Raw genomic sequence first — 27,728 nt, forward strand, 5'->3', positions numbered from 1 at the left:
GCACGAGTCCCCCACCCAAGCCCAGGGTTAAAAACTCACTAAGCCATTCAACCAACGTTGAGAGAGCACCTACTATGTGCCACGCAGGTGATGCAATGGAAATGAACAGACGAATGAAATACAGTCCCTGCCTTCAAGGATGTCATTACCACATATGGTAGACAAACAACTCAATCAATAGATCATAATGGGGTCTGGTGCACACCCAAGGAGAGGCAGAGTGAAAGCAGAGATGAGAGCCGGGGGAGGTTGTCCTCGCATGCCAGATGCTGAAGGCACTTGAACTTTAATTTCTCAACTTGGTCTGACAATCTGTGTCCACTGCCAAAGTTCCTCTCTTTCCCGCTCCCATCGTGATTCAACATGTCTACACGGGTCTCTGGCTTCCAAAGTCCTCAGAAAAGATGAGTTGGGGCCACCTAGGGAGCAGTAATTTCTCTCTCTCTCTCTCTCTCTCTCTCTGCACTTGAAAGAAAACTAGGTAGCAGAAAAATGGTAGCACAGCTGTATAGAAAATCCGCAAGTGACCCAAAGTGCACTCTGGGCAGCTCTGGGCTTCTGGATTTGACAGCCCCTTGGAGCATCAGCCTCGGGATGCAGTGAGGGTGATGGGCTGTGATGGGCAGGGTCCCAGATGGCGACTCCAGGCTTCTGGGCCACCCGCCTTAGCCACTTCACGGCACTTCTTATTGAATTCCATCAGCTTTAACCTTCCTATCTGTACAATGGAGTCATACTGTCTACCCTGCCTACCTAGCAGAAAGCTTGGGAAAAAATCAGAGGAACTGCGATAAGCAAAAATGCTCTGAAGCCAGAAAAACACTGTACAAATACAGGAGAGGGTTATAATTAACCTAGCCACAGAGCTGCCTTAGGGCTGGATTAAAATACACTGTACCCCTCTGGATCGACAAAGTGTGAATATGGTTAAAAAAGAGGGACAGCTACTCCTAAACAGAGACAGTTGGTGTGTGGGCAAACCCCCATACGCATTTTCTATGCCAGGAAACCTGCATATGCTTAGAAATTAGCACGTTTCTGTTGGCCTTATAGCAGCAGTGTAGGAGAGCTCGCAAAATGAAATCCGCAACAGGCAACACCACTGCCAAACACAACTGTCCCAACTCCCCAGAAATATACTGAGCACCAACCCCGATCAATGGAATAAAATATACCCTGCGCTTTCGCCCAGAGGAGCCCCCTGCAGAGGACACACGCGTGATGAACACAAACGGGGTATCTGGCAAAGTAACCATGTTTTGAATACCGACTGTACCAGACCGAATGTCTGTGCCCTCCCCGCCCCATCCCAGTTCGCGTGCTGAAACCTTAACACCCCCTCCTCTGCAACGGTGTTAGGAGGGGGTCCCGTGGGAAGTAATTAGGTCATGAGGGGAGAGCCTTGTGAATGGTCTTAGCCCCCTTATGAAAGGGACCCCAGAGAGCTCTCTCATCCCTTGGGCCAGGTGAGAAATAAATGTTTTGTTGGGTAAGCCACCCAGCCCTGGTACCGTTACAGCAGCTCGAATGGACTAAGACATCGACCCGTACATTTCAAAGATGATGAGAGCAAGCCCCTTTGGCTAAAAGTTCTAGATAGTGGAACTCCTGCAACCTGACAGAAGATGCCCCAAAACAGTACTTTCTCTATCTGATTACAGTAAATTTTCCAATACAATGAATACTTTGTTTGGCTGAACCATTCAATAGTCATTCACACTCTCTAATGAAACTACTAATTACAAAATCTCTGCATTGCAGGCAATAAAAAGGGGTTGCTAACCTCTTCACAGTGCTTTAGTTCTGCCATCAAGTAGCAATTAGTCAGTGGCCCTCCCTCTTTTTCACTGATTCTCACCTCCAAACATCCCAACCACACCTACTAAGGTGAAAAACTAAGATTCACTCAAACAAACAGGTAAGCGTACAGCCTGCACACACACACACACACACTCCTACACACACTACCCAGGAACTAGAAGAAGAAATCTTCTTCTAGAGGACCCTCCTATGCAGATCATTCCTTCGCATTGGCTAAGTCAGGAAGAGCAGGGCCTCAGCTCTCTGCCTACTGGAAATGTACCTTTTAGTAATATGGTCATTAAAACTAGACTCCATCACAACAGAAGTATTTGACACCTACTCGAATGCATTGTACCAGAATATGCTACATATATTTTTTATTTTTAAGAGAGCTATCTGTCATCCACCAGTCTCCCCAGCGGCTGTCACTAAAAAATAGGAGACATAAAGACATCATGAGATGTTTCTTTCAGGCTGGTTATCATACAGCAGCTTCCAAGACACCTGAACCAACATCTCAGAGAGGCTAACACATACGGAGCTCCAAGCTCCAACGGCATCTCCACCCACATCAGAGAAAACCCAAGTTAACCACGTCAACCATTCCCACTGAGGCTCTACAAGCCGCAGGTAAGGTCTGTAGCTGAAGAAATCAGTGTTTAACCCATGCACACAGGCAAAAAGACAGAAAGAGGTTAAAAAAACAAAAACAAAAACAAAAAAACTATTATTCCAGTCTGGAATAAACAGAAAGACAGAAAAGGAAAACAGAAAGACTGCATGAAACATTTTATTGTGATTCATTAATTAATTAATCAAGAGTTTGACAACAGACAACAGATTTGGAGTAACTTTTGCCAGATTCAAAAGAGCCAAAATATTTTTTCCCACATTTGCAGGTTATGCACTTATGATTTGGTGACTTAGCTCGTGTTCCAAAGAATGTATCTCAAAGGATTATTTTAATAACTCAGAAAAGTGTTCAAATCAAGCCTGTGGAAATTAATTTTTTTCTCCCGTCCAAAGATCCATGGAATGAAATAAGAGCTCTGAGGACACTTTAAGTCAGAATCTGTCTACTTACAAAAGTAGCCAGGCTATTTAAAGGAATCTGGTTGTTTAAACAAACATTTAAACGTTTATGTGACTCTTAACTGTCTTCGAAAAGTCTTTACCTTTGAGAGCTACATAGTTACCTCATTGATCAAAACTTTTGGAATACTTCTTTGGAATAATTTTTAAAAACCAGCTCATTGCCACACACTGTGCAGACAACTGCACACATGCAAACACAGTCAATCTTCACTTAAATCTACAGAACTTCAGAGTGCATAGTCTAAAAATAATAGCTATTTGGTTGAGTGTGCTTTATGTGTTTATGTTAGAATACAGGGATTTTGGAACTTCTGTAAATATATGTCAACTAAAATAACACAAACGTGTGATGATTAGAAGCCAGATTCTATCAGGAATATCTAGCAGGCTGATGGGTTTTCCTGCACCCCCACCCCCACAAAATCCACCCTGCTGTCTGCTCCAAGCTGGCTGTAGAAAATGCTAGCCTCTCTCACACTTCCACAAGAAGAAGAATATGTATAAGTGTTTGCACTTATACAGAGTACAGAGTGAGAATTCTCAGAGAGAAAGTGACGGCTCAAAATATCCACAGACCTTAAAAATGGACCCATCCAGTAATTCCCAGTTCAGCCTTTAATTATAGAACCCCTGGCACACCCAAACATACTGAATTAGAAGTTACAGAGTTGGGGTCTGGGAGTCTGCATATTTTTATGCACAGGTGATTATAATCCCAGCCTGAATTAAGAGACACCACTTTCATTTAACTCTACCATTTACCCGGGGTGACCGCCCCCTTTGTTTTATAGCTTTTGTCTGTAAAATGGAAGACAGAATCCATAAAACAAAGGGGGTGGTCACCCCAGGTAAATGGTAGAGCTGGAAGTAGGAGCCAATGCTTTGACTCAACCTAGCACAGTGTTCCTTCAATTAAATGTCACCAGTGGCTGTGATTAATGACAATAACACATTAATACAGTTAATACATATGAAATTGTGCTTTGCTATGGATATACAACAGTACAAGTCGAGTTCCTGTGCCCAATCAAGAGATTACAATATAACTAAGTATAAGAGCTCTATTCTGACCTGCATCCCTATTTGAAGAACTTAGCTTAAAATTAAAAAGTAGGGCGCCTGGGTGGCTCAGTGGGTTAAGCCGCTGCCTTCGGCTCAGGTCGTGATCTCAGGGTCCTGGGATCGAGTCCCGCATCGGGCTCTCTGCTCAGCGGAGAGCCTGCTTCCTCCTCTCTCTCTCTCTGCCTACTTGTGATTTCTCTCTGTCAAATAAATAAATAAAATCTTTAAAAAAAAAAAAATTAAAAAGTAAATTGCTAGGCACATTCAAATCCATTCAGCAAGTTGACAATCCAATTCAAAATGAACTAACGTGTGAACCCTTAATCAGAACCAGACCTGTAACAAAGTGAAAAAGGGTAGCTATTTATAATGTTAGAAAAGAACAGGTGACCACAAAATACTCATCTGGCCTAACAGCTAAAATTTCACATGAGAAATGTATTCCTTTAGCCTAAAGCTGAGTCCCCATATCTGTAGCAAGTTCCTCTGGGAAGGGCCAGTCATTGAGTTTTATTGGTCATTTACAGCTGATAGTAAAGAGTCTGCTCAGACTCTTTTCTGAGATGAAGAGCTATGATAGGAAGGAAAGCAGAGAAATGTTTTAATTGACAGAAATGGGATTCTATCAAGAGAGGAAAAGATTCCAACAAGGGATGGAGAGGTCCTGTATATAAACTTCACCACTGCCCCAAGATCTGATTCTGCTGTAGATGGTATTGTATGATCAAGCTGGCTTTAGCAAAGTTGAAGGGTTTTGCTTAAGTTTGGGGTCTTTTTGTTTTGTTTAGTGGATTTTGGTTTGGCTTGGTTTGGTTTTTCTTTTTTTAAATCAAGATAACCAACATGGGGGCCAAAGAGGGTTTATTAAAGGAACAAACTTCATTTGAAAGGTGAAGACAACGCCCAAAAGAAAAAAATTGGAGACTCCAGATATAAAATATTTTAGAAATTCTATGCCATAAGGCATTTCTGGCAACAGATCATTTTGGAAATTATCTAATATAGAGACCTACATATAAATGATCCTGTCTAATCCATTCTATTTTCTTGCAAGTTTTAAATATAATAACAGTTAACACTTACTATGTGCCAGGAACTATTCTCAGGCCTTCACTTTTATGAATTCACTCAACCGTTACAATAACTCTATGAGGTAGATTAAAAATAAAATCTCCATTTTACAGGTAAGGAAATCAAGGTCTAGAAAAGTTAAGTATCTCACTCAGAGTCACACAATAAACAGGGAAGCTGGAATTTGGAGGCAGAATGACTCTACACTATTAACTACTTACACTCTCATGAATATATTTAAAACAGAAGCTTAGACAAACCACTTGACACATAAATGTTTTAAAGTTGGGCTGTTATCAAAAGTATTTTTAAAACTGTGTTATGATAAACTCGATAAGCCTTGGATTTCAAACTTTAAGCCCTTTAAGGTAGCAGTTCTGTATTTAATCTGGTATAAGTGATTAGGGTTAGAAGAACATTCTCCCATTGGCATTGGGGAAATTTTTCAATATCAAAAGTCTCAAGTGTCATAACTTCAAGTGAGTGAATAGAAGAGGTAATAAATTGGAGAGGTGCCTCTTGACTGGGAGAAAGTCATAAGGATGCCTATGTGGGGGAAGGGAACTTGCAGCAGGAAGCTCTTCTGCTAATGCCATGAATCAGAATAGAAAATCATGAAAAGAGGGGCACCTGCATGGCTCAGTTGGTTAAGTGTCTGACTCTTCAGCCCAAGTCTTGATCTCAGGGTTGGGAGTTCAAGCCCCACACTGGGCTTCAGACTGGGTGTGGAGCCTCCTTAAAAAAAAAAAAAAAAAAAAAAAAAAAAATCTTGAGAAGAAAATTTTGGCAAGCTGAGATAAAAGGAAAGCCAGGTTGTTTTAGGAGAACACTAACTGTCTGATGGATAAGTTCTGTAAGAAGAAATACTGTATACACTAAGGATAATGATATCTGGAAGAGAAGGTTCCAAATTTAACACAATGAAAATACTAAATTTTTCAGAACCATGGACAGACTCCCATTGAGCTCTATTGGCCAAAAGGCTCAAGGCTGAGTGGGTTCTCTACAACTTTGAAATAATAAGCACAATTAAGTTAAGCAATCTTCAACAATACCTAAAAATTTGGAGGAAAAGTACTCAACTAATCTTTCATTTCTTCAAATCCTGTTATAAATGCATATAGATAAATATATAAATGAAACTCTACAACAGTGCTAGTATTAGTAGAAGGATCTATCGTCCACTCCATTAATCGAGGAGCAAACAGTTTACATGTTGTCTTAACAGTAGTTGTAATACAGGTTTTCATGTTAGTACTCAAAAGAGATGCATTGAATTATTATATACATGAGTAAATAATGAAATACTAGCTACTTCACCAGATAAACTCTAAAATCTCAGTGCCTTAACTATGAAGTTTATTTCTTGCTCGCTTAAGTCCAATCAGCCAGCAAGCCTGGGAGGACAACCATTTCCTGTCATTCAGGGACTCAAACTTCCCAAAGTTTTGCCATCTTCAATTCTTGGTTTCCAGTGTCACCCAGATCATCGGCCTCCAAACAGAAAAAAAAAGAAAGAAAATAGGGAATCACACAGGAGGATTTTATGAGACAGATATGAAAGTGGAATCTATTACTCATATCTGCATATCATCGGTAATACCTCAGTCAGATGGCCACACTCAGCTGTGGAGAATGCTGGGGGAAATAGTCTGTTTGGGCACCCACAAGGAAAGAGAATTAAGTGGGTAAACAGACAGTCAATCTGTTCGATGGGCAATCATTTGACCAAAAGTAAAATGTAAAGCATAGTAGAACAAAATATTTAAAGTGGGATACTGTTCTATCAAACTATTTTCCCCTCAATCTGGGGGAAAGCCAATTATAAGCACTCAAAACAAGAATCTGGCCAAAAGGTTAATGATGTTGTATAGGATGTAGTTCTGGGTTTCTCCCCATCAGGGGCTGCCAAAGCCATAGGAGAGAGATGCGTTGGTTGTCCAGAGCCACCATCAGCAATGTACACTTCCCTTCACCCCTCTAGTCAATCCTACAGATGCAATGATAAAGGAGACGTAGGATGACAAAACAGGAAAACACCCAGGAGCATCTCTAATACAACCTAGCACAATGACGCACCCTGGGGTGAGGAGTGGGAAGAACACAGAAAAAGGCAACAATCCCTGAATAGCTCCACTATTCACTCATCAGGCAACAGATGATAAACTTTTTTTTTTAAGATTTTATTTATTTATTTGACAGACAGAGATCACAAGTAGGCAGAGAGGCAGGCAGAGAGAGAGGAAGGGAAGCAGGCTCCCCGCCGAGCAGAGAGCCCGATGCAGGGCTCGATCCCAGGACCCCGGGATCATGACCTGAGCTGAAGGCAGAGGCTTTAACCCACTGAGCCACCCAGGCACCCCAGATGATAAACTTTTTTGAGTCTCAAGCACCTCTTGGGTAAAATGGGAATAATCATGCCTGCTCTGTATGCCCCACATATTGGCTCAGGGTTTGATTGGTGAAAAAAATAGTGTTGATGAAAGGATGCAGTTGAGAGAACAAGGAGCTACTGAAAAGGAGAGAACAAGTAGGGGAGAGAAGATTAGGCAGGAAAGCAAGCTACGGAATAAGCTTATTACTGCGACAGTTGTGGGGGAAAGTGCCAATAACCCAACAGGGGAAAATCAGTAGCTAAAAAACTTCCAAGCACTTGAAAAAATAAAACTGGTCATGACATGCATCTTGAAAGACATTTTATGGAAATTCAGAACCTGCGTGCTTACAGATGGAATCACAAACCAGAAGGGTAAGGGAAAAAGTCAAAAGTTAGGTACAATTATAGGTAGCAATGAATGCTATTTCTCACATGATTTCCAAACTGGGACCAAGTTTTCCTGTGTTTCTGAGTAGGAGGCAAAGGTGAAATTATATACCACCTGCTCCACTAACTTACACCTGTTATTCTTTGTCTCTAGAACTTACAGTTTTTCTTAGAATTTTGAGTCTTTATAATCTCCAAGGAAGAGATAAAAATGCTAATGACCTTCACACCTTCACAAAAACCATGCAGAAAAGTGACTGCCTATCAACATGGCTCATAATTCTTGCACTATATCCAGACTCCTTTCTTCACCAAGAAAGGAAGATTTTGTGACTTGAATTCCTACACCAATCATAGAAAATATTTGTTGCTGAGAGGTTGCCAGAAATCCATGGACTTTGTTTTCCAGAGAAACTTACAATATAATGGACAAAGAAGACTAATTCTGCACCACCATAGGTTTTCAGTCATTTAATCAGTGGCTTTGAAATGCAGACACAGTGCAGCATTTTTAGGATGACAAGGCAAGAATGTGGCTATTCAGCCTGAAAATAAAGCAGCTTTATCTCAAAAATGACCTGAATGTCATCAGAGCCAAAGCACCCTAAGATCCTCATTAGAGGGATGCTATTAAATGGAAAACTGCAGAACCCATTGGCTAAAGGGTCCTACAGCACCTAGTAAGAGAGGTTTAAGGATGAGCTTTCCGCTCTTTAAAAAATGAAATCTTTTAAAACTTTTCAGAGCACCATACTTCAAGAGATAACATATCACATTCCCTCTAACACCTGAGGGCAAAATGTCTCAGAATGTCCAACCAGTCACCAGCCATCTTAGGCTACTCTGACCAGTTCCTCTTTATAAAGCAGACAGCAAAGACAACATGCATAATGAGAATGGACTTCACTCTCCAATCCTGCGTTCTTCTGAGAAACTCCCATTAACCGCTCAACAACAATAAGATACTGATGTGCTACAGAAACTCTCTTTCGAGAAGCTTACAGGTCTTAGCTCAAATTATCTCACAAGCTTGTAGAGGGAGCAAGATGATTGATAACTTACACCAAGAAAAATAATCCTGGGGGCCCCTGGCTGGCTCAGTCTGGAGAGCACAGGACTCTTGATCTCGGGGTTGCAAGTTCAAGCCCCAGGTTGGGTATAGAGATTACTTAAGAAGAAAAAGAAAAACTTCAAAAAAGAAAAGAAAAAAATATGCCTGCACCTGAAACTAATATTACACTGCATGTTAACTAACTGGAATTTTATATAAATAAATAACCTTTTAAATAATAATAAAATAAATAACCTCTTAAATAATAATAAAAACCTTTTTAAAAACGCAAAAAATGAATAACTAAAAAAAATTTTTTTAAATAAAATGGAGTTGGGGGAAATTGGAGAGGAAGACGAACCATGAGAGACTGTGGACTCTGAGGAACTAACTGAGGGCTTTGGAGGGGAGAGGGGTAGGAGGTTAGGGGAGCCTGGTGGTGGGTATTGTGGAGGGCACGGATTGCATGGAGCACTGGGTGTGGTGCATCAACCATGAATTCTGGAACACTGAAAAGAAATTTTTAAAAATAAATAATTTTTTAAAAAATATTTTTTTATTTTATAAATAAATAAATAAAAATCTTTTCTTGCCTGGTTTCCACATTTGGGTGGTGGACTTAGGAAGTCGGCCTTTTAAAAACCCTGTTACTCTTTCCTTACAATAAAAAACTAAATAACACAAAGAAAAAATATAGTCTTGGATTTTTGTGTTCTGGCTCATCTAAATCATGTGTATCTTCCTGGGCCACATCCCTTCCTCTACCTTCCTTTCTGACTCAACCTTCTCCAGCAATAACTCTAGCAATTCCTCCCCCTCTTTTTTCTGTACCATCAGTTTTGTCCCTGTCTACTATGTCATTTCCATCAGCCTATAATTATGCTATTACTTCTCTAATTTCAAAAAAAATAATAATAATAGAGCGGCACCCAGGTGGCTTAGTCAGTTGAGCGAGCAACTCTTCGTTTTGGCTCAGGTCATGATCTCAGGGCCATGAGCTGGAGCCCGGGTGCTGGGCTCTACGCTCAGCAGGGAGTCTGCTTGAGATTCTCTCTCTCTCCCTCTGTTCCTCCTGCTCATGCATACTCACGCTCTCTCTCTCGCTCTCTAAAATAAATAAATCTTAAAGTTTTAAGTCTCTCTTAATATAACTCTCTCAGCCCAACTACCATATTTCTCTCCTTATTTTTACACCAAATATCCTTTTATTTTTTTTTTAAAGATTTTATTTATTTGACAGAGAGAGACACAGTGAGAGAGGGAACACAAGCAGGGGGAGTGGGAGAGGGAGATGCAGGCTTCCCACTGAGCAGAGAGCCGATGCAGGGCTTGATCCCAGCACCCTGGGATCATGACCTGAGCCAAAGGCAGATGCCTAATGACTGAGCCACCCAGGAGCCCCCCTCACTTCTTTTTTTAACCAAAAATCCCTTAAAGAGTTATCAAAACTTTTTTCCTATTCCTCCCCTTGTCCCATTCACTCTTGAACTCCCCCCGACACTGAAGTAAAAAATCTCCGCATTGTGGAATTCAAAGTTCAAGTCTCAGCCTCATCCTGCGTGACCAACTGGCAGCCTTGCACACAACTGATCACTTCCTCTCCCTTAAGACATTGGCTTTCCTTAGCTTCCAGAAGCCTACACTTTCCTAATTTTTCTCTCACTGCCCTAGTTATTTCTTCTCGGTACCTTATCTCCCTGAGCTCCGTAAAGTCACTGTGCCCCAGGACTTAATCTTTGGATCTCTCTCTTCTGTACTTGCAGTCACTCTCTAGATGATCTCATTTGCTCTCATGACTGTAAATACTAGAAGCTGATGACTCCCAAATTTCCAACCAACGTGAGACTTAATCCCTGAACCCAGGCCAGTATTTCCAACTAACTGTTGAGATCTCCACTTATGCATTTGAAAGTTGTCTCAAAGGTTATCATACCCAAAATAGTGGATCCCCAAATCAAGATCCTCCTACAGTCCTATCTATTATATATATTTTATTATATACATACATACATATATTTTTATATACATACATACATATATTTTATTATATACATACATACATACACTGTATTATTAGTTTCAGAGGCAGAGTTTAATGATTCATCAGTTGCACATAACAACTCAGTGCTCATTCAGTCACGTGCCCTCCTTAATGCCCATCACGCAGTTACCCCATCCCCTCACCCACCTCCCCTCTAACATTCCTCAGTTTGTTTCTAGAGTTAAGAGTCTCTTACAATTTGTCTCCCTCTGTTGTTGTCTTATTTTTCCTTCCCTTCCCCTATGTCCATCTGTGTGTTTCTTAAATTCCACATAGGAGTGAAATCATATAATATTTGTCTTTCTCTGACTGACTTATTTTGCTTAGCATAATATCCTCTAGTTGCAACTATGTCACTGGAAATGGCAACATTTCGTTCTTTTTGATGGCTGTATAATAGTCCATTGTCCATTGTGCATTATACCATATCTTCTTTATCCATTCATCAGTCATTGGACAACTGGGCTCTTTCCATAGTTTGGCCTTTGTGGACATTAATGGCAACAGACTCCACCAGCTTCTCAGGTGAAAACCCTTGGTTCCATCTTTGACTTCTCTTTTTTTCCTACACCCTATATCTAATCCATCAGCCCATCCTAGTAGTTTGCCATTCGAAATATATCCAGTGTCTTTTCCCATTGCTCTCGTTCCAGCCACCATCTCCATTGGCTAGTCCCCCTGTTCCTATACAAGCCCCACTATAATCTGTTATTCACTCAGCAACCCAAGTGATCTTTGAAACCATAAATCTGATCATGCCACTCCTCCTCCTCTTTTCAGAACCTACAATGACTTCCCATCTCACTCCTTCCTATGACCTTCAAACCCCATGTGAGGTGGCTCCTTACTTCTCTGACATCTACACGTCCCCTCTTTGCCCCAACCCCCGGCCATTCTGTCATCCACATTATAGCTCCAACACCAGGCCCACTGCCCTTACTACTCCCTCTTTCTTAAGTCTCTGTCCTCCAACTATCCCCAGAGCTAGTTCCTGCACACGCAGCCACTTTACTCAAAAGCCACCTTCTCAGTGGAGAAGTGCCACGCCGTCTATGATTTCAACCTCACCTCCTCACATTTCTTATCCCTTTCCATGCTTTGTTTTTTCTCCTTAGCCCTAATCATTGTGTAACATATTACACATTTTACTTACTTAATTTTTAATTATCTCCCCAGAAGAGAAACTCCATGTGAGCAGGGAGTTTGTGTTTTTGTCACACTACTCTATCTCAAGCCCCTACTACAAATCCTGACATGTAAGTATCACCAAATATTTGTTGAATGAATGAATATATAATTCATGTAACTTACTCCTGCATCCTGAAGGGGAAGCACAGAGTGAAAACCGTTACCCCACTGGAAAAACGTCACTGTCCTCTCCAATGCCATATCCTTCAGAGGCCACCAGGACATAAGTGCACTCAGCTCTATGTGTCTGCAAGTCAAGAACCCTAGCTAAGGAGCTTTGTACTACCTACCTATCTTTCTTTCATTCTTTCTTTCTTTCTTTGTACCTTTCTACCCCCTCCAAGCCCACCAACATCATGTCGTACTTAAGGCCTCTGCCTTTCAGAACTATTCACTGACACTATACCCAAGGCCACCCAAGTGTCTTAAAAATCAGCGTTTGGATTACAAGATTTTCTTTTACTTATAACAAGGCAACCAAGAACAACCACAATCAAGTAGTATTTAAGGCCAATGGAAATGACTCTGTGTTTCTCCACCAGGGAATTCTTCCATTTAAACAACTGAGTTTGTTCTCAGTGCAGCTAGAACAGTAGACACAAACCTCCCAGAACGTAAGGTTCAGCACAGTAAGGTCTTTATTACAGGACTCATCACCTTGAGAAAGAGCTCATTTCTCTCTTCTAAATAATAAGGATCTCAATACAGGGATATTATTGCTGTTGTTCCTAAATGCACTTCACTACGTGGAGACGATCTGTCTTCTGTGAAGAAGCCATTATGGTCCCTGATGCATCTCCCTTTTTAGCACCTTATTGATCTACAAGTGCCCAGCCAGCCACCACACCACTACGGATATGTGTAATAAAAGCTCATGTCGGCACGCTGCTGGCATAGGAACATAAAAGTTCTTCTCTGAAGTGTTAACTCTGCTGACCCAAAGAGATGAAATGCCACCTTCCAGTTTGAAATAAACCTCTGAGTTCCCATAGGTTTTAAAAGAAACATAGATGGCAAAAGACAGTTTTCTAGGGTAAGGGTCACCCATCATTTTATGAGATGCACGACAGTATATGGTTTATCAATACTTTTTATAATTATTTTTTACAGTTAACCCAGTTCTTCAAAACAGCAGTTTCATTGGAATTCTTACCCCATGGTTACAGCTGAATGTACAATCTAAATTTTCGATCTGTGAACTTTATACAACTTGGGCAGAAGGTGCTGGAAATCAGTTTTCTAGCTGAAACCCAGGGCAGATTAAAATAATATAAATTCAGGAATTAGAGTGGTCATAGAGAAGGTTTCCTTGTCCTGAATCATTTATTTAACCTAGTTTAGACAGCCAAGCGATGTGGTTGAATCTATATTTATCTGCTGAAAGCAAAAAAAATTACTCTACTTATCTGAACAACTGGGCAACGAGCTCAGCCCTTAGCAGACTATATGGCTAAAGAAGTCCTTAACACCTTCACTGTGAGATGACCCAGCCAGAATAGCACTCATGGTTATTTTGGAAAAGAATCCACTGAAGGGGTGCCTGGGTGGCTCAGTCATTAAGCATCCGCCTTCGGTGCAGCTCATAATCCCAGAGTCCTGGGATGGAGCCCCAAGCTAGGCTCCCTGCTCGGGGGGAAGCCTGCTTCTCCCTCTCCCACTCCCGCTGCTTGTGTTCCCTCTCTCACTGTGTCTCTCACTGTCAAATAAATAAATGAAATCCTTAAAAAAAAATCCACTGAGAAGTGAACAGCTGTCCCATCGGTTGTTGACCTAGGGCTGGGTGGCCTTCATAAGCAAAAAGATGTCAGTTGGCCACCTGTCCCCAAATCCCTCTGTAGGACATGGCTGTGTTCCATCAGCAATGTTGCTCACCAACAACAATGGTGCCAGCGTGCCAGAGAATTAGAGACAGAAACTTACCATGTTTTCCCAGCATCACGGACCCACTCCTGTTGAAAGTTATGAAAAGTGAACTGAAGTAGGAACCAGAGAGAATACAGTTACAGGAGGCACAGTCTCTATTTTCAGGCCATTATCTGACCAAAATCACTATCAGAGGAGATCTGAGGAAGCCCTCAATCAATGGTTGAGAAGGAGGCTGGCCTGAAGACATTCCTGATGATAAATACTGAAAAACCTGGACAAATATCCTGAGGGAATGGCCACACATGCCAGACCTAGAGGTAAATTTGGAAATTCTTCCATCCATGACAGGAACAAGAAACGGAGGTAGCCTGCTCTTTGCCTACCATGTGTTGGAAAGGAGGACCAGCCTAGAAAAGCATGAAGAAGAGAAAAAGTAGGCAGGATCACAACAAAGAGGTCAAATCCAGGAAACATGAAATAGTCCCCACTTGAAATTCTCCTCTTGTGAGTCAGAAATATGGGTGCTTTAAGAAATACAAACCTTAACAAAGGAAATAAATTGAAGTTTATCATATGCATTACAGAACAATTCACAGCAGGCTTCCTTTTAATAGTGAGTCTCCCTGGTCCAATGAAATTATGGCTCTTTGTTAAATAAGATTTCCAGATCGACTGCATTAACTGAGATAAACCTTCATTCATTCAACAAGTATGTATTAAATACCTATTATGGCCCATGCATTATGCAAAATGCTGCAGATAAAAAGATGAATACAAAATGGTGCAAAAATAGTCTCAAAAAGGAGGGAAGCATATGGGGAAATAAAATGTCACTGGTGCTAGGAACCAAGGGTTTGGTGTGTGAAGGAGGCCTAGGAGGCGGAAGGCGATCCTACCAAGGGGCTGGGTGAGAACATCAAGTAGGAGGAGGAGGGGTCTTAAACCGACTGCTAAAGGGTAAGCATGTTTGACCAGGCAGACTTGGGGTCGGGGTGAGCAGGGTGGGTCAGAGGCTTCCAGGCAAAGGAAGAAGCTTCATAAGCAAAAGTTCCAAAGGTATAAAATAGCTTAACCTGTTTGAGGGCCTGGGAGTCCTTCATCAGGGCTGAAGGACAGCATGCTGGTATGGCCAAAGCATGCAAAAGTATGAGATGCACAGATTGGTGGGGGAGGGGCATGTTGCCAGACCTGTGGGGTCTACTTGCCAAGGTGAAGATCACAGATCTTATTCTGACTGATAGGCTGTGTGGAGCCACTGAAGGATGTCGAGCAAAGTGGTAACATGATTCGATTTCCATTTAAGAACAAACACTCTGAATAGAAAGCGGAGATGTGCTGGAGAACGGGAAACCAGAGGGCACCACGACGCGAGCACAGGTGCTGGGGACCAACATGCAGCAATGCTGGAACAGGATGGGGGGTCCGTGTCGGGACAGGAACTGACCTGTTCCCTGCTTGGATGACTAGGACAGGAGAGAAGAGAGCCTGTAAGGATGATCCTTAAGTTTCTGGGTTGAGCAATGAGAGAGGCAGGGATATCCTTCCTCAAGATGGAGGAAAAGGAAGGAGAAAGGATTCTGGGATGAGAGAATACAAAGCAGGTTCTTGCGGCCCCCCAGAATATCCAAGTGAGATACCCCGCAGGCAAGCTGTTTGGACTTTCGGTCTGAGGGAGAGACTCCCGGGGCAACAAGTCATGAGCTTTGAGGGGCCACAGGCATGAAAGAGAATGCTCAAGGAGAACGGAACACTGGAGAACCCCACCCAGGCTGAGGAAGGAGAGCCAGAGAACGAGAGGGAAGAAGAGCAGAGATGGGGGCAACTGGCTGGCTCAGTCGGAAGGGCAAGTGACTCTTGATCTCTGGGCAGTGAGTTCAAGCCCCTTGTTGGGTATAGAGATTACTAAGTAAACAAACAAACAATCTTAAAAAAAAAAGAAAAGAAAAAGAAAAAAAAGAACAGGGGTAGAAGCAGGTCCAGGAGCAAATGTTGCCTCCAAAGCCAGAGGAGGCCCAGGGTTGAAAAAGAAAGAGCAGCCCCAGCCCTGGGAGAGGAGGAGGAAATCTAGAGTCAGGGACCTTAAAGGGCCCTGAAGATGCCTTGAGGAAGAGAAGCAAGCCCGGCCATATCTGAGCAAGGTTACCTCTCCTTTCCTTTGTGCTAACACATCTAGGGAGGTGGGAGAGTTGGGGAGAGGCCAGCTTTTCCCAGCATGGGAGGGCATTCACTTACAGAAGGACAGGCAGCCCTGGGGGTGCCCACCTCCCCGCAGATCACGGGGAACACAGTGGCTCATCATCACCTGGGACTTTCCCAAGCAGCCTGCCCAGAGCTGCATGTGGCCACCTTGTAGGCCCTGCGGTTATGGGAAAAAAAATCCCTGAAATTCCACAGGATACTCATGATTCCCTAGTAACTTCAGACCCAGCTTTGGTGTTTTAAAGCATTATCCGCTGAAAGTGGAACCCCGGCTATAGTTCTGGTGGGCCTCTCTGCGCCAGCTGTGGTTTGTATAAACACAGTGGAAACACCATTATTGTAACAGAGGCGTGCCCTTAGCTAAAGTCGACCTCATAATTTTAAGAACAAAAAATCCAAACCATAATCATCAATAACAAAACTACTTAGGTTTTACCAACTAACATTCTCTACTCAGTCTGAAAGGGGATAAGAAAACTTCTGAAGAAATAAAGTACAATTCTGGTCCTTTCCTTTTTTTTAGATTTTATTTATTTATTTATTTGACAGAGAGAGAGAGAGAGAGATCACAAGTAGGCAAAGAGGCAGGCAGAGAGAGTGGGGAGCAGGATTCCTGCTGAGCAGAGAGCCCGACGCGGGGCTCGATCCCAGGACCCTGAGATCATGACCTGAGCCGAAGGCAGAGGCTTAACCCACCAAGCATCCAGGTGCCCCAATTCTGGTCCTTTCTTATTCTCAGCTTTTCCTCTCCCGGTTCATACTGAGTTCCTCCCTATGGGCTCACATGTCTTCCCAAATGTTAGTGCTCTGCTTTCCCACACAGGGCCTCCATGTCTTAGCTGTTCAAAGTTCAACATTTGATCAGTTCCAGGACTGGTTTTAGTTTACCTTTCTGACCCTTGAAATTTTTTGTTTTTCTGCACAAGCTGCAGGAAATTGACAAAGAGGGGCATGACTTGTACATTACTCTATCTCAGAAACAAATCATTTTAAACTTTCAATTTCCTCCTCTTAAACAAGACATCCAGAGTGAATAAAACAATTTTATTTGTTCTAAGCCCTTCCCATGAGCTACTTTCAGTGAAAACTGTTGACTAGGAGTTGCCTGATTCTCTTCTAAATGCTACTACTTACAAAAGTCAGTTTCAGATCACCTCAAAAACAGTTTTCCAAGAATTGTCCTTAAAGAACCCACCTCCTATCCACTGAACAGCACAGTGTGGATAAAATTTTAACTTTTTGTCAGGATCGTAAAAACTTTCCAAATAGCCTGATTGTGCACGCATGTATATGCCCCCCAAATGCCTCAGATTTCTTTTGTCTTTTAAGAAAGGAAATAGACGTGATTTAAAAGCAACTTCCCAATTCCATTCATTTCTCTGTCTTGAGAAAGGCAAACATCATCCTTCATTTTGGGTTTATCGGTCCCGTGCATACTTTTATAAATACTATGCAAATCATGTTTCCATAAACAATATCTAATGTTATTTGATCCACTTTTTTACTTCATATGAACGGCAACATCCTCCCCATTTCATTCTATACCCTGCTTTTTTTCAGTCAAATTTTATCTTTCCCCATTTGGAAATACGTATATGTAGTATATTTGTGTTAAATAGGGGACAATTGTTTCCATCGTATGAATATACACCACACCCTATTATCCATTTCCTATTCATGGACACTGAAGTTTTTCTGTTTTGCTTATTTATTTTGCTATTACAAGCAGTGGCGCCAGGGACATGCTTGGATGGGAGTAGGGCCAGGCTGTAAGGCTGTGTGTGTCTTCAGCCTCCTGAGATAGAATCCAGCTGCGTCCCAGTGTGCTGTCAGCAGACATACGGCAGCGTATGAGCTCAGAGTTGTCTTAAGGTAAAAACAACCCCCACCCATCCAGGTCTATGAAATACTCCAGGGCCTTGGGGAGTAGGAGTTGTGTTTGCCTAAATAGAATTGCTGTTATAAAGATTAAGAGAAATTCAGGCCAAAATTGAAAGGGAGATGCTCTGAAGCAAATAACGTGTCCAATAGAGTGAGATTCGGAATACAGAACGCAGGAAATGAGGTAAATTTATGAAGATGACCTAATAGTAAATTGCCTTTTCTTGGCAAAATACTTCGACGCCAAGAAAAAAAAATCAATTGAAATAATTCAGATCCCGCAGTCTCCCATAATACAACAGATCCATCAAACTTCCTTGACCGTCAACCGTAACTTCCACTCAGAATAAAAATCACCTATAGAAGATTCCTGGTGACTCCTGGAACAAGACCTTTAAACATCAACTCTGTGCATATGAATTTATAAAAATAAAAAACTAAACTTTTGTCCTGTTTGAATCACCCGTTCGTTGCCTGACTCCTATTTATACTTGCTGTTATTTTTAAATAGTGCTGAGTAAATGATGTCTGGTGTGATACATAGAATCTGGTGGCAGTGTGACCCTTGGAGGATGGGCAGGGGGGCCTGGGATACAAGGGCAGGGGGAAGGCAGACTAATCAAGGATTTACCTCATCAGAATTAATTACTACTTTTTAAATAAGGCTAAGACTTTACCTCATCCATCCACAAGTAACAACTCTAAGAACATCCCCTAACTGCTCCAAAATTCGAGAGCCACTCAGGCCCCCAGGATGTAAATATCTCCTAGAACCAAACTTGGGGACTATATATTTGTCTTCTTGCACACTTCCTCCTTTTGTTTGTCCTCTGAGGACAGAACTGTGGACTTCACTCAGGATCCACCACTTCAAGTTGGGTGCCTGACATAGTTGGGAGCTCAAAAGCCACTTTTAGATTAAATACAGGGAAGTGTTCCTCATTATGCAAGGATTTTTAAATGACCCAAGGAATGTACTCATTACTTTTACTTGTCTTATATCTTGGTGCTCTTTAAATGTTTTGTTTTTAAAAAAACAAGCCAAAAAAAAAAAAAAAAGATATGATACTCAAAACTGTTAAAATGTAAGCCCTACAAGGGCAGGAATTTAGTCTGTTTTATTAACTTCTGTATCCCAAGCAATACCTGAGCTAATGCCTAGCACCCGTAGGTGCTCAATAAATGCACTGAATGCATGAAGATCTTTGGTTATGAAGTAGTCCGCACACCGACCAGTAATCCAGTTCCTTTCTCTGTGAAGCTTTATGATTTCTTTTCATTTCTTTATTTAAATTGTAGTGAAACATACGGAACACAAAATTCACCATCTTAGCCAGTTTTAAGTGCACAGTTCGGTGGCACTAAGTATAGTCACATTGTTGTGTAACTATCACCACTTTTGCCCATTAAGTGTTTAGCATTTTTTTAAAGAATTTATTTATTTATTTGACAAGAGATCACAAGTAGGCAGAGAGGCAGGCAGAGAGAGAGGAGGACGCAGGCTCCGTGCTGAGCAGAGAGCCCGATGTGGGGCTCAATCCCAGGACCCTGAGATCAAACCTGAGCCAAAACCAAAGGTCAGAGGCTTCACTGACTACCCCACCCAGATGCCCCTCGGTGTTTACATTTTTAACTCCAATCTGCAAAGTGGCATTTCAAACCATGAGAAAATTGGGTGGGGGAATGAAACGAGCTGCTCTGTTCCCCCCTCCCTCTGGTATGCTAGCATCCTGGGATGGTCCCTTTCTCTGTCCTTCCTCCCTGGCTTTCTCTTCTCCCCCAGCTCACCTTTTCTCAACCATCTACCTATTGTTTATGCTCTATCACCTAAATTAAACTTTCTCATCAAATGTGAGAGTGTGGAAGGGCCCGAAGTTTATATAATCCAAACTCACTATTTTACATATGAGGAAACGACGTACGCATGTTCTCAGAAACAGCAGCTGCCCAATCCAGATGTTCAAATCAATTTTCTGTCCACTTGTCCCCCAGGTCACGCACTCCCTCCTCTCTCTGTGCAGTGTTTGTGGAGTACATGGTTACAAAAGAATCTGCATCTGAATACATATTTTTGACTTTACTCCCCAATTCCTAGATGTTCACATGCCTGCATGTGGAGGGTCAAACTAGCCAGAGTGTTTAGGATTCTGCTGGAAGACCTAGGATTATTACTAACAGCAGAGAGGGGAAAAAATTACTTTTACCGGACAATCCAAAGTGGAATATACAGAATCGACCCTGTAATTGATCCTTACCAACCCTACAGTAAAAGGATAAATAAACCAACCTTCTGGAACAGAAACATGGCTCCTGACTTTGCTGACTCAGTAGAAAGAACTCGCAGCCTCCCCACTTCCCTGACCAGTTGATTCCTGATCCGGCTGACACAGATGTGATCTTCCGAGGAAAAGCCTGATCCAACCACAGAAGACAAGGAATTCATCATTGAGCGAGGGTGTGAGTTCCCTCAGGACAGGAACCACGTGATGCCTCCTTGCTTCCCCCAGCACCTAGCAGAGGGCTGGGCACACCACAGGCACACCACAGGTGCTGGGCACACCACACCCACCCTCTCCATCTTCCCACCCAAGCACTTGCCCAGAGTCAAGGGCCCCAGCTGTCTGCTCTGGCTGATTAGTTGTGTTTCGGCGTGATGAAGGAGGAGGGCGCAACTGAGTGCATCGGCTCATACTTTTGGGCGGACACACGATGCTCATGCAGGCGACACGCTCTGTATGTCAAGACCGGGCCAGGGCTACTTGTATGTGCTTGCCTGTGAGCAGGTCAAGCTTCCCTATGTTTTATATTATTTTTTTTAAAGATTTTATTTACTTATTTGGCAGTCAGCAATCACAAGTAGGCAGAGAGGCAGGCAGAGAGAGAGGGGAAAGCAGGCTCCCAGCTGAGCAGAGAGCCAGATGTGGGGCTCGATGCGGGACTCGATCCCAGGACCCCGGGATCATGACCCGAGCCGAAGACAAAGGCTTTAACCCACTGAGCCACCCAGGCGCCCCAAGCCTCCCTATGTTTTAAAACTAAGATGAAGGGAACCACTTAATTTTGGGCTTACTTGTCCCTTTACAAACCCTTTGTGCTTCCTAAGAGCAAAGACACCTCATGGCATTCACTCCCTTCCATTATGTTCTACACTGATTAGTTCATGAGCTATTATTTTTATTCTGATTGGCATAAAGTAGTACCATTTTTAGTAGCATTATTTTTAAGGAAGTACCATTACTTTTTGTAGTAAGCTCCATGCCCAATGTGGGGCTGAACTCACAACCCGGAAATCAAGAGCTGCGTGCTCTGCTGACTGAGCCAGCCAGGCTCCTCTATCTTTATTTCATATGTATTTATTTATCATCTATTTCTTGCTCCTGGAATGCAAGCTTCTCCATGATGCCCCAATCCCCAGGCTCTCAATGAATATTTGTGGAGTGAATGAGTATGTCTTTCGTGGCTCTAACCTCAGCATCTACCACAGTGAACAAAACAGATACTCACAAATCACATAGCAAAGTGTGTATGAGCTTCTGTCAGCGGGTCTCAAAGCAAGGTGTGCGAACCACTTTAAAACGATCGCCCTGCTCAGAGCCAAGCTGAAGTCAGTCCTCAAGCAGCTCTCCCCTGGGTGAGACTCTAAAATTAACTTCCTATTTCTTTTCCAGTTTGAGGAATCAAGATACGAGCCTCTTCTCCATCCCACCCCTGCCCCAGCAGACTCCATGGTGACAAGAGAGTACAGTGGGTGTCATCAAACCTGGAGCCAGAATTCGAATCTTGGCAGCTTCACTTCCTTATCGTGAGATTTGGCAAGTTCATTGACATTTAGACGCCTCAGTTTCCTTAACTGTAGAATAGCGAGGAAAAAAATGGTAACACCCACCTCAAGTGTTATAATGAAGAATAAATTAGGGGTGCCTGGGTGGTTCAGTGGGTTAAGCCTCTGCCTTTGGCTCAGGTCATGATCTCAGGGTCCTGGGATCAAGCCCTGCATCAGGCTCCCTGCTGAGCAGAGTTTACCGAAACCCCCCTCCGCCCTGCCTGCCTCTCCACCTACTTGAGATCTCTCTCTCTCTCTGTCAAATAAATAAACAAATAAATAAATAAAGTCTTTAAAAAAAAAAAAAAAGAAAAGAAAAGAACAGATTACCTAATATATGTAAAACTCTTAGAGGAGTACCTGGCAGCAAGTCTCCAATTATTATTATTAATCCTCCCTGGCTGATCGACAACTCGTTTCTTTTAATGGAGTTGAGAGAGGGAGAGGAGAGAACAGAGGAGCATGTAAGAATTCTGTGAGTCAAAGATGGAACATGCATAAAATATAGATTTAGTGTAACTGATCACGAACTCAAACCTTCTGCCCAAAACATTCAAGTAGCAAAGTTTGTTCAAGGATAGAACTATATACATAAATCTAAGCTCCAGTTATCATGTTTAATTGTCCTCACCTGAAACGAAGTATGTGCTTGTTCTTTTCAGAGGCTCTAGGCTCCGTGCAGCACTGTCCAATGGAGCCTTCCATGACGATAGGAACGTTCTCTCATCTGCACTGTCCAATACGATGGCCACTAGCAACACATGGCTCTTGAAGGTTTGCAATGTGGCCAACACCACTAAGGAAATGAATTTTTAATTTCATTGAATACTGGTTATTTTAAAAAATTTAAATAGCCACTTGTGCCTAGTGGCTACCCTACTGAGTATGCAAGCCCCTGGCCTTGGCTCTTCCTTGCTCTCCAGCTCCACGCTCGGCTCCTCTCCCTCCCTCCAGCAGTCAACACTCAAAAGGCTGGACTGCTGTTTCACACCTCCATGCCTATGCAGATGCTGCCCTCTCGGCCTCAAAAGCCCTTTCCTCGCCATCCCCCTCCTGACTTCATAAAAACTGTGTTCAGATTTCACTTCCTCCGGGCAACTGTCCCCAACCCCCTCCTGGCTTCTCTCACCCCACTGCCAACACCATCCATCACTGCCTGCTCCGTGCTTCTCTGCATCTGTTTGTGCTGCTCTCATCACCCCATAGCTGACATGTATTCCCCGTGACCCCAACAGACTGGGGGTATTTTAAGGACCAGGTCTTTCTTATTCATCGCCAAGTTCTTGTGATGTGTGCCCATCACATAATATATGTACAGTACCTAACTGCTGAGCACAGTATCCTATCACTATCACTATCACCTATCACTATATGCGACGCTTTGTTAAAAATAAGCCTCAGTATACCGACAACCACTCTCTGATTATAAAGATCAAATTCTATTATAAGGCCTATTTTCAAATAGTAAAAAAAGTTTATTTAGAGTCTCAACTGAAGGTCTCTTTATTTTACGCCACAGCAGTATAACATTTCAGAACAAATCAAAGAATATAAATGTTCCCTGGAATAAAATCCTACCTGTAGCTGCTCCTCCTAAGGGTCTGAAAGTCTCTTGGATTTCAGAAACTGATCCTGTCATGGATCTGTCCCCCTCCACCACCACCACGCTTGCAGTGACTTAGTAGAGAGAACTGACACGGTTGGAAAGCAAGAAGGCAAGAGGACTCGATTATGGACACAGTCATATGGGAATTCAAGGGTGATCTATCCTTGCTACACCCTCAACCCAATCCTACCTCTAAGAAGCAAATCATCAAAATCTTACCTAATATGAAAAATAATGATTGGGGGTGATACGTGTCTGTTCAGTAAAATACACTATCCCAAAAAAAAAGTATTGTTTCCCTTACTCCTTAGCAAAACTTCTGGGCTCAAAAAAACTTCCTTATTAAATTATGTAGCATCTGCTGCAATATTAATCTGCCCTGGGAGCCACCCTGGTTCATTTTTTTTCTTCACGATTTTCTAACTAATCCTTTATTTGGATTCCCACACAAGTGTTCCTACAATTAGAATAAGCTTTTGATGGATACAATTCCGTGAACCTTATTTGTATGAGATATTTCTCAAGGACCAAAATTACATGCTGGTGAATGTGTTTTACAAATGATTTTCTTTCCTGCCCTTCAGGAACTTACGTTCAATAAGACAAACAAATAAATACACAGTGACCAGAAATGCATATTTTTTTGGCACAATCATGGCAGCAGGCATTGAAGAAATGGATTTCAGAGAGAACATGCATCCAAAGGACTTCATCTTCAAATCAGATATAGAATTGACTTTTGTTTTCTTATTAATTATGTGGTTTTGTTTTATTTTAAAATGCACAAATAGCACTTTCTAATGTAATGAACATTGATTAGCAAATGATTGAGTTATGGGACTGTACAATCATTTAGATAAATCTCTAGTTTTCCCATAATACTGACAGATTTTACACAGTCTTTTCTCTGGTTTCCCTTTCCCCTTACCCAACATGTATCTCCCAGAATTTGAATCTAAGATGTTTCCCTGAAAGACAAAGGACTAACAAATCTTTTGAGGCTACTAATGAATACTACAAGATAAGTATCTTTCCCTAAGTTGCCTGCCTTAAATTGAAATACAGGGATATCAATTTCTTTTTTTTACTTCCTTCCTAAATCTGCCAATCTAGGAAGAATGCTGATTAAGTCCAGAAATGATGTTCTATGTTACTGGAATTGCTTGTGAATTCTACTAATATAAGATGCACTTATTTCCAAAATGTGTCTCTTGTTGCTTAGAAGAGAAGATCTAGCTTTCACAGATTGTGTTTTGAGGTTAAAAATGAAGATAGTGACCTTAAGTCCCCCGGGATTTGTAACGCTGGCATACCATCTATCTCAATAATACCTAACAAGAATGTCAAACGGACAGAAACGGCCGTGGTAAGCGGCTGTTTGCAGCTGACAGTGATTGCTGTATTTTGGGTGATGGGGAAGAGCGTCTCCATTAGTTCAAGTGAAATACAAGGTTCTGCCAACACTGGTATCAGTGTATTCAATCCCCCTGCTGAGCCGTGTCCATTTTCTGTTGCTGCAATTAACAATCAGTCGATACAAAGTCAAAATGTTGTACACTCTTCCCCTATCCCTTTCCCTGTCTCTGTTTCCAGCTTCACCGGAAGAACATGTCACTATGGTAACGAACATCTCTGGTGCACAGACCAAGTCAACCCTTCTAGCCAGATTGCCAGGCAAAGCAACATGGAATCAAAGCCCTCAATGGAACCACCAGAAGGCAGGGATTCCACCCCCCTTTTTCTGAGTGGAGTGAACCAATGCCAGACAGCAGGATACCCAACCCATCTTGTCGCAAGAGACACTTAAGGAAATGCAAGAATGTCCTTCAGCAAGTCCTACCACTGTCTATCAGTCAGTATTAACATGAATTCTTCCTCTCATTTCAGCTACTTCCTACCATGTCAATTTTAATGAATGCAGAGAACAAGAAAGGACAGAACACTTCATGAATCTGTGAATCTGAACACTGTTACAGTCACCCACTGTCAGAAACGATTCTGTTTTCTCTTGCTTTCCTACTTCTAAATCCAAACCAAGTAACTCTCTTCTGGATGCTCTAATATCCTGCACATCTTTACAAAGTTGTAGAGCTCCAAATGGGTCACCCTGCTCTAACATCAGCTTAACCATGAAGCAGTTGTGATGTTTGTAGTAATAACACACTCACAAAGGAATGAGCTAAAATCCCTAGTCATTCCACAGAAGCTGCAAAACAAAAATGAAGATGGATTCTCCTTCTGGACTCAGCTCACCTACATCTGACTAGCCACTGAGACCATACCCACTGCTTGTCATTCCTAAACAATTGACTTTTTTTTTCCAAATTAACTATTTTTTCTGATCAATTTCAACATTTTTCTAAATCAAAGGACATCAGTTCTCACAAATGTTTTAAAACAGCAGCAAACCTGCATTATAATATTAAGGGACAGTAAGAAGTGGTTTTCATCTGGGCTTCAAAGACTTTGCAGATAACAACATCATTTTCACCCTGGTTTCACCACTGAATAGTTGAAGAGACTGAAACACGGGGGGGGGCGCGGACACAAGACCCAGAAAATCACACCATATGCAACTACCATGGAAGAAAATGCATTCCCTTCTACAGAGCAATATTAATATATGTCCAAACAGTATTTCAGTGGATTAACAGAACAGGGTAGTCCCCAAAGTATAAATCAGCCAAAATCTTATAAACTGCATCAGATGAGGAGACTTTTTAAAAATTATGTGATCACACTCAAGTATCCGAGAAATTTTCATCATTAGCAAATGCAGTCTGTTTTCTGTTTTGTAATACTTTACATATTTTTGTTACGAATCTTCTGAACATGGTCATTTTTTTCCCTCTTAAGCGCCCACTTTGGTGTTACCTGAGAAACTACTTTTTATGTGTTTATTAGGCCCTGTTAAAATTTGATGCACACAAGTCACTTTTGTCAACCACCTCCCCAGAAGGAGGATTCAAGCATCGTGATATGATGCTCTTGGTCCCCAGGCCTGCAGCTGCAATGGGGCCGGGGCTGTGATTGACTATGTTTATGGGACTAATGCCTGCACGGTGCATAGTACAGTCTAGCACTTAGCAAATAAATGTCTGTGGCGTGAGTAAGGCCTTCTCGATGAGATGCTTCCCCTGAATCAGTTCAACATCCAAAACCAAGATTAAAACTAGGAGGCTGTCTGCCTGACACATCATTCTCCAATTTGGGGGCTTCCTCTGCAAACAACACAACATGAGGGATTCCCTCCGTTCTGAGACTGATGAAGCATTAGGCCCGGATTAAAATCCCTGGCCCACCATATCCCACGGGAATCCCAGCGGACCAACGCAAAACCAGAGGCCGGCCAGAGAGAAGTAAGCCTCCATAACCAGCTACCGGGAGGCAACTTCTGGCCGCTCCGAGGCTCAGCGGGGCCTGGATAACCTGAGCTCCTGGAAGCAGGAGGCCCGGGAGACTGTGGCCAGGCGAAGGGATAGTGTGACCCGGCCTAGGAGGCGCCGGGCTTTCCGCAGCGCCACGCCTCGCGCCTCGCGCTTACCTTTCCGAATAAGGGCTGCGATCTCGGGGTCGAAGCCCTGCCGGTGGCACTTCCTCCAAAGGCCCATGTTGGTGGAGTTGTACTGCCGGCTGCACTCGTCCACCGGGCTCATGGCGAAGAGCTGCCGGCGGTTCCGGGCCCGGAGGAGTTTGCCCTCCCAGCGGTCCAGGCGCGAGCGGCTCGCCCGGAGCGGCAAGTTGTTGTTGTTGTTGTAAATGAAGCCGGGGTCGACTCGGCGGGTGTTGAAGGCCTTGCACCTGTCCCTGTGCTTCCTGGCGTCCGTCTCGTACCAGTGGTCCGAGCAGATGGCCACGGCCAGCATGCCGAGGGCGCAGAGCGCTAGCGAGAGGCCCGTATAGAGCAGTAACCTTCCGGCAGCCATGCCTCCGCTTGGCGGCTACACCATGGGCATGATCCGCCGCAGCCTCGCCTTCCCTCCGCGCGCCCGGAACAAAGCGGCGGGCGGCCGAGCCAAGGGGGAGGGGGACCGGAGGGGGACTCGCGCGGCGGCGCCCCCTCGCCCCCGCCTGCCGGTGCGCGGCCCGGGGACTGCAGGGATGGGGACGAGCAGCCTAAAAAGTTCTGATCCGGGGAGGCTCGGGCGGGCTCCTGGGCATCCTCCGGGGCAGGTGCAGCCTCGGGCGGCGGCGAGCGGACAAGACTGCCTCCCGCCTCCTCCCTGCCCCGCAGGAAGCGACTGCCCCGAACCGGCCGCGTCGGCGCGCAGCCGGGCT

The 27,728-nt window shown here is 43.1% G+C and overlaps 1 protein-coding gene across 1 annotated transcript in view; it reads right to left on the bottom strand.

Moving 5' to 3' along the window:
* Positions 1-27,376, bottom strand: part of TMEM178B (transmembrane protein 178B) — a 326,761-nt gene extending 299,385 nt beyond the window's left edge. Inside the window, exon 1 of the mRNA XM_059396261.1 lies at positions 26,995-27,376. Within this exon, the coding sequence (XP_059252244.1) occupies positions 26,995-27,376 (382 nt within the window). The remainder of the gene's footprint in view (positions 1-26,994) is intronic.
* Between the last annotated feature and the right edge of the window lie 352 nt (positions 27,377-27,728).

Source organism: Mustela nigripes, chromosome 4 (genome assembly GCF_022355385.1).
Source record: "Mustela nigripes isolate SB6536 chromosome 4, MUSNIG.SB6536, whole genome shotgun sequence".
Classification (NCBI taxonomy): Eukaryota; Metazoa; Chordata; class Mammalia; order Carnivora; family Mustelidae; genus Mustela; species Mustela nigripes.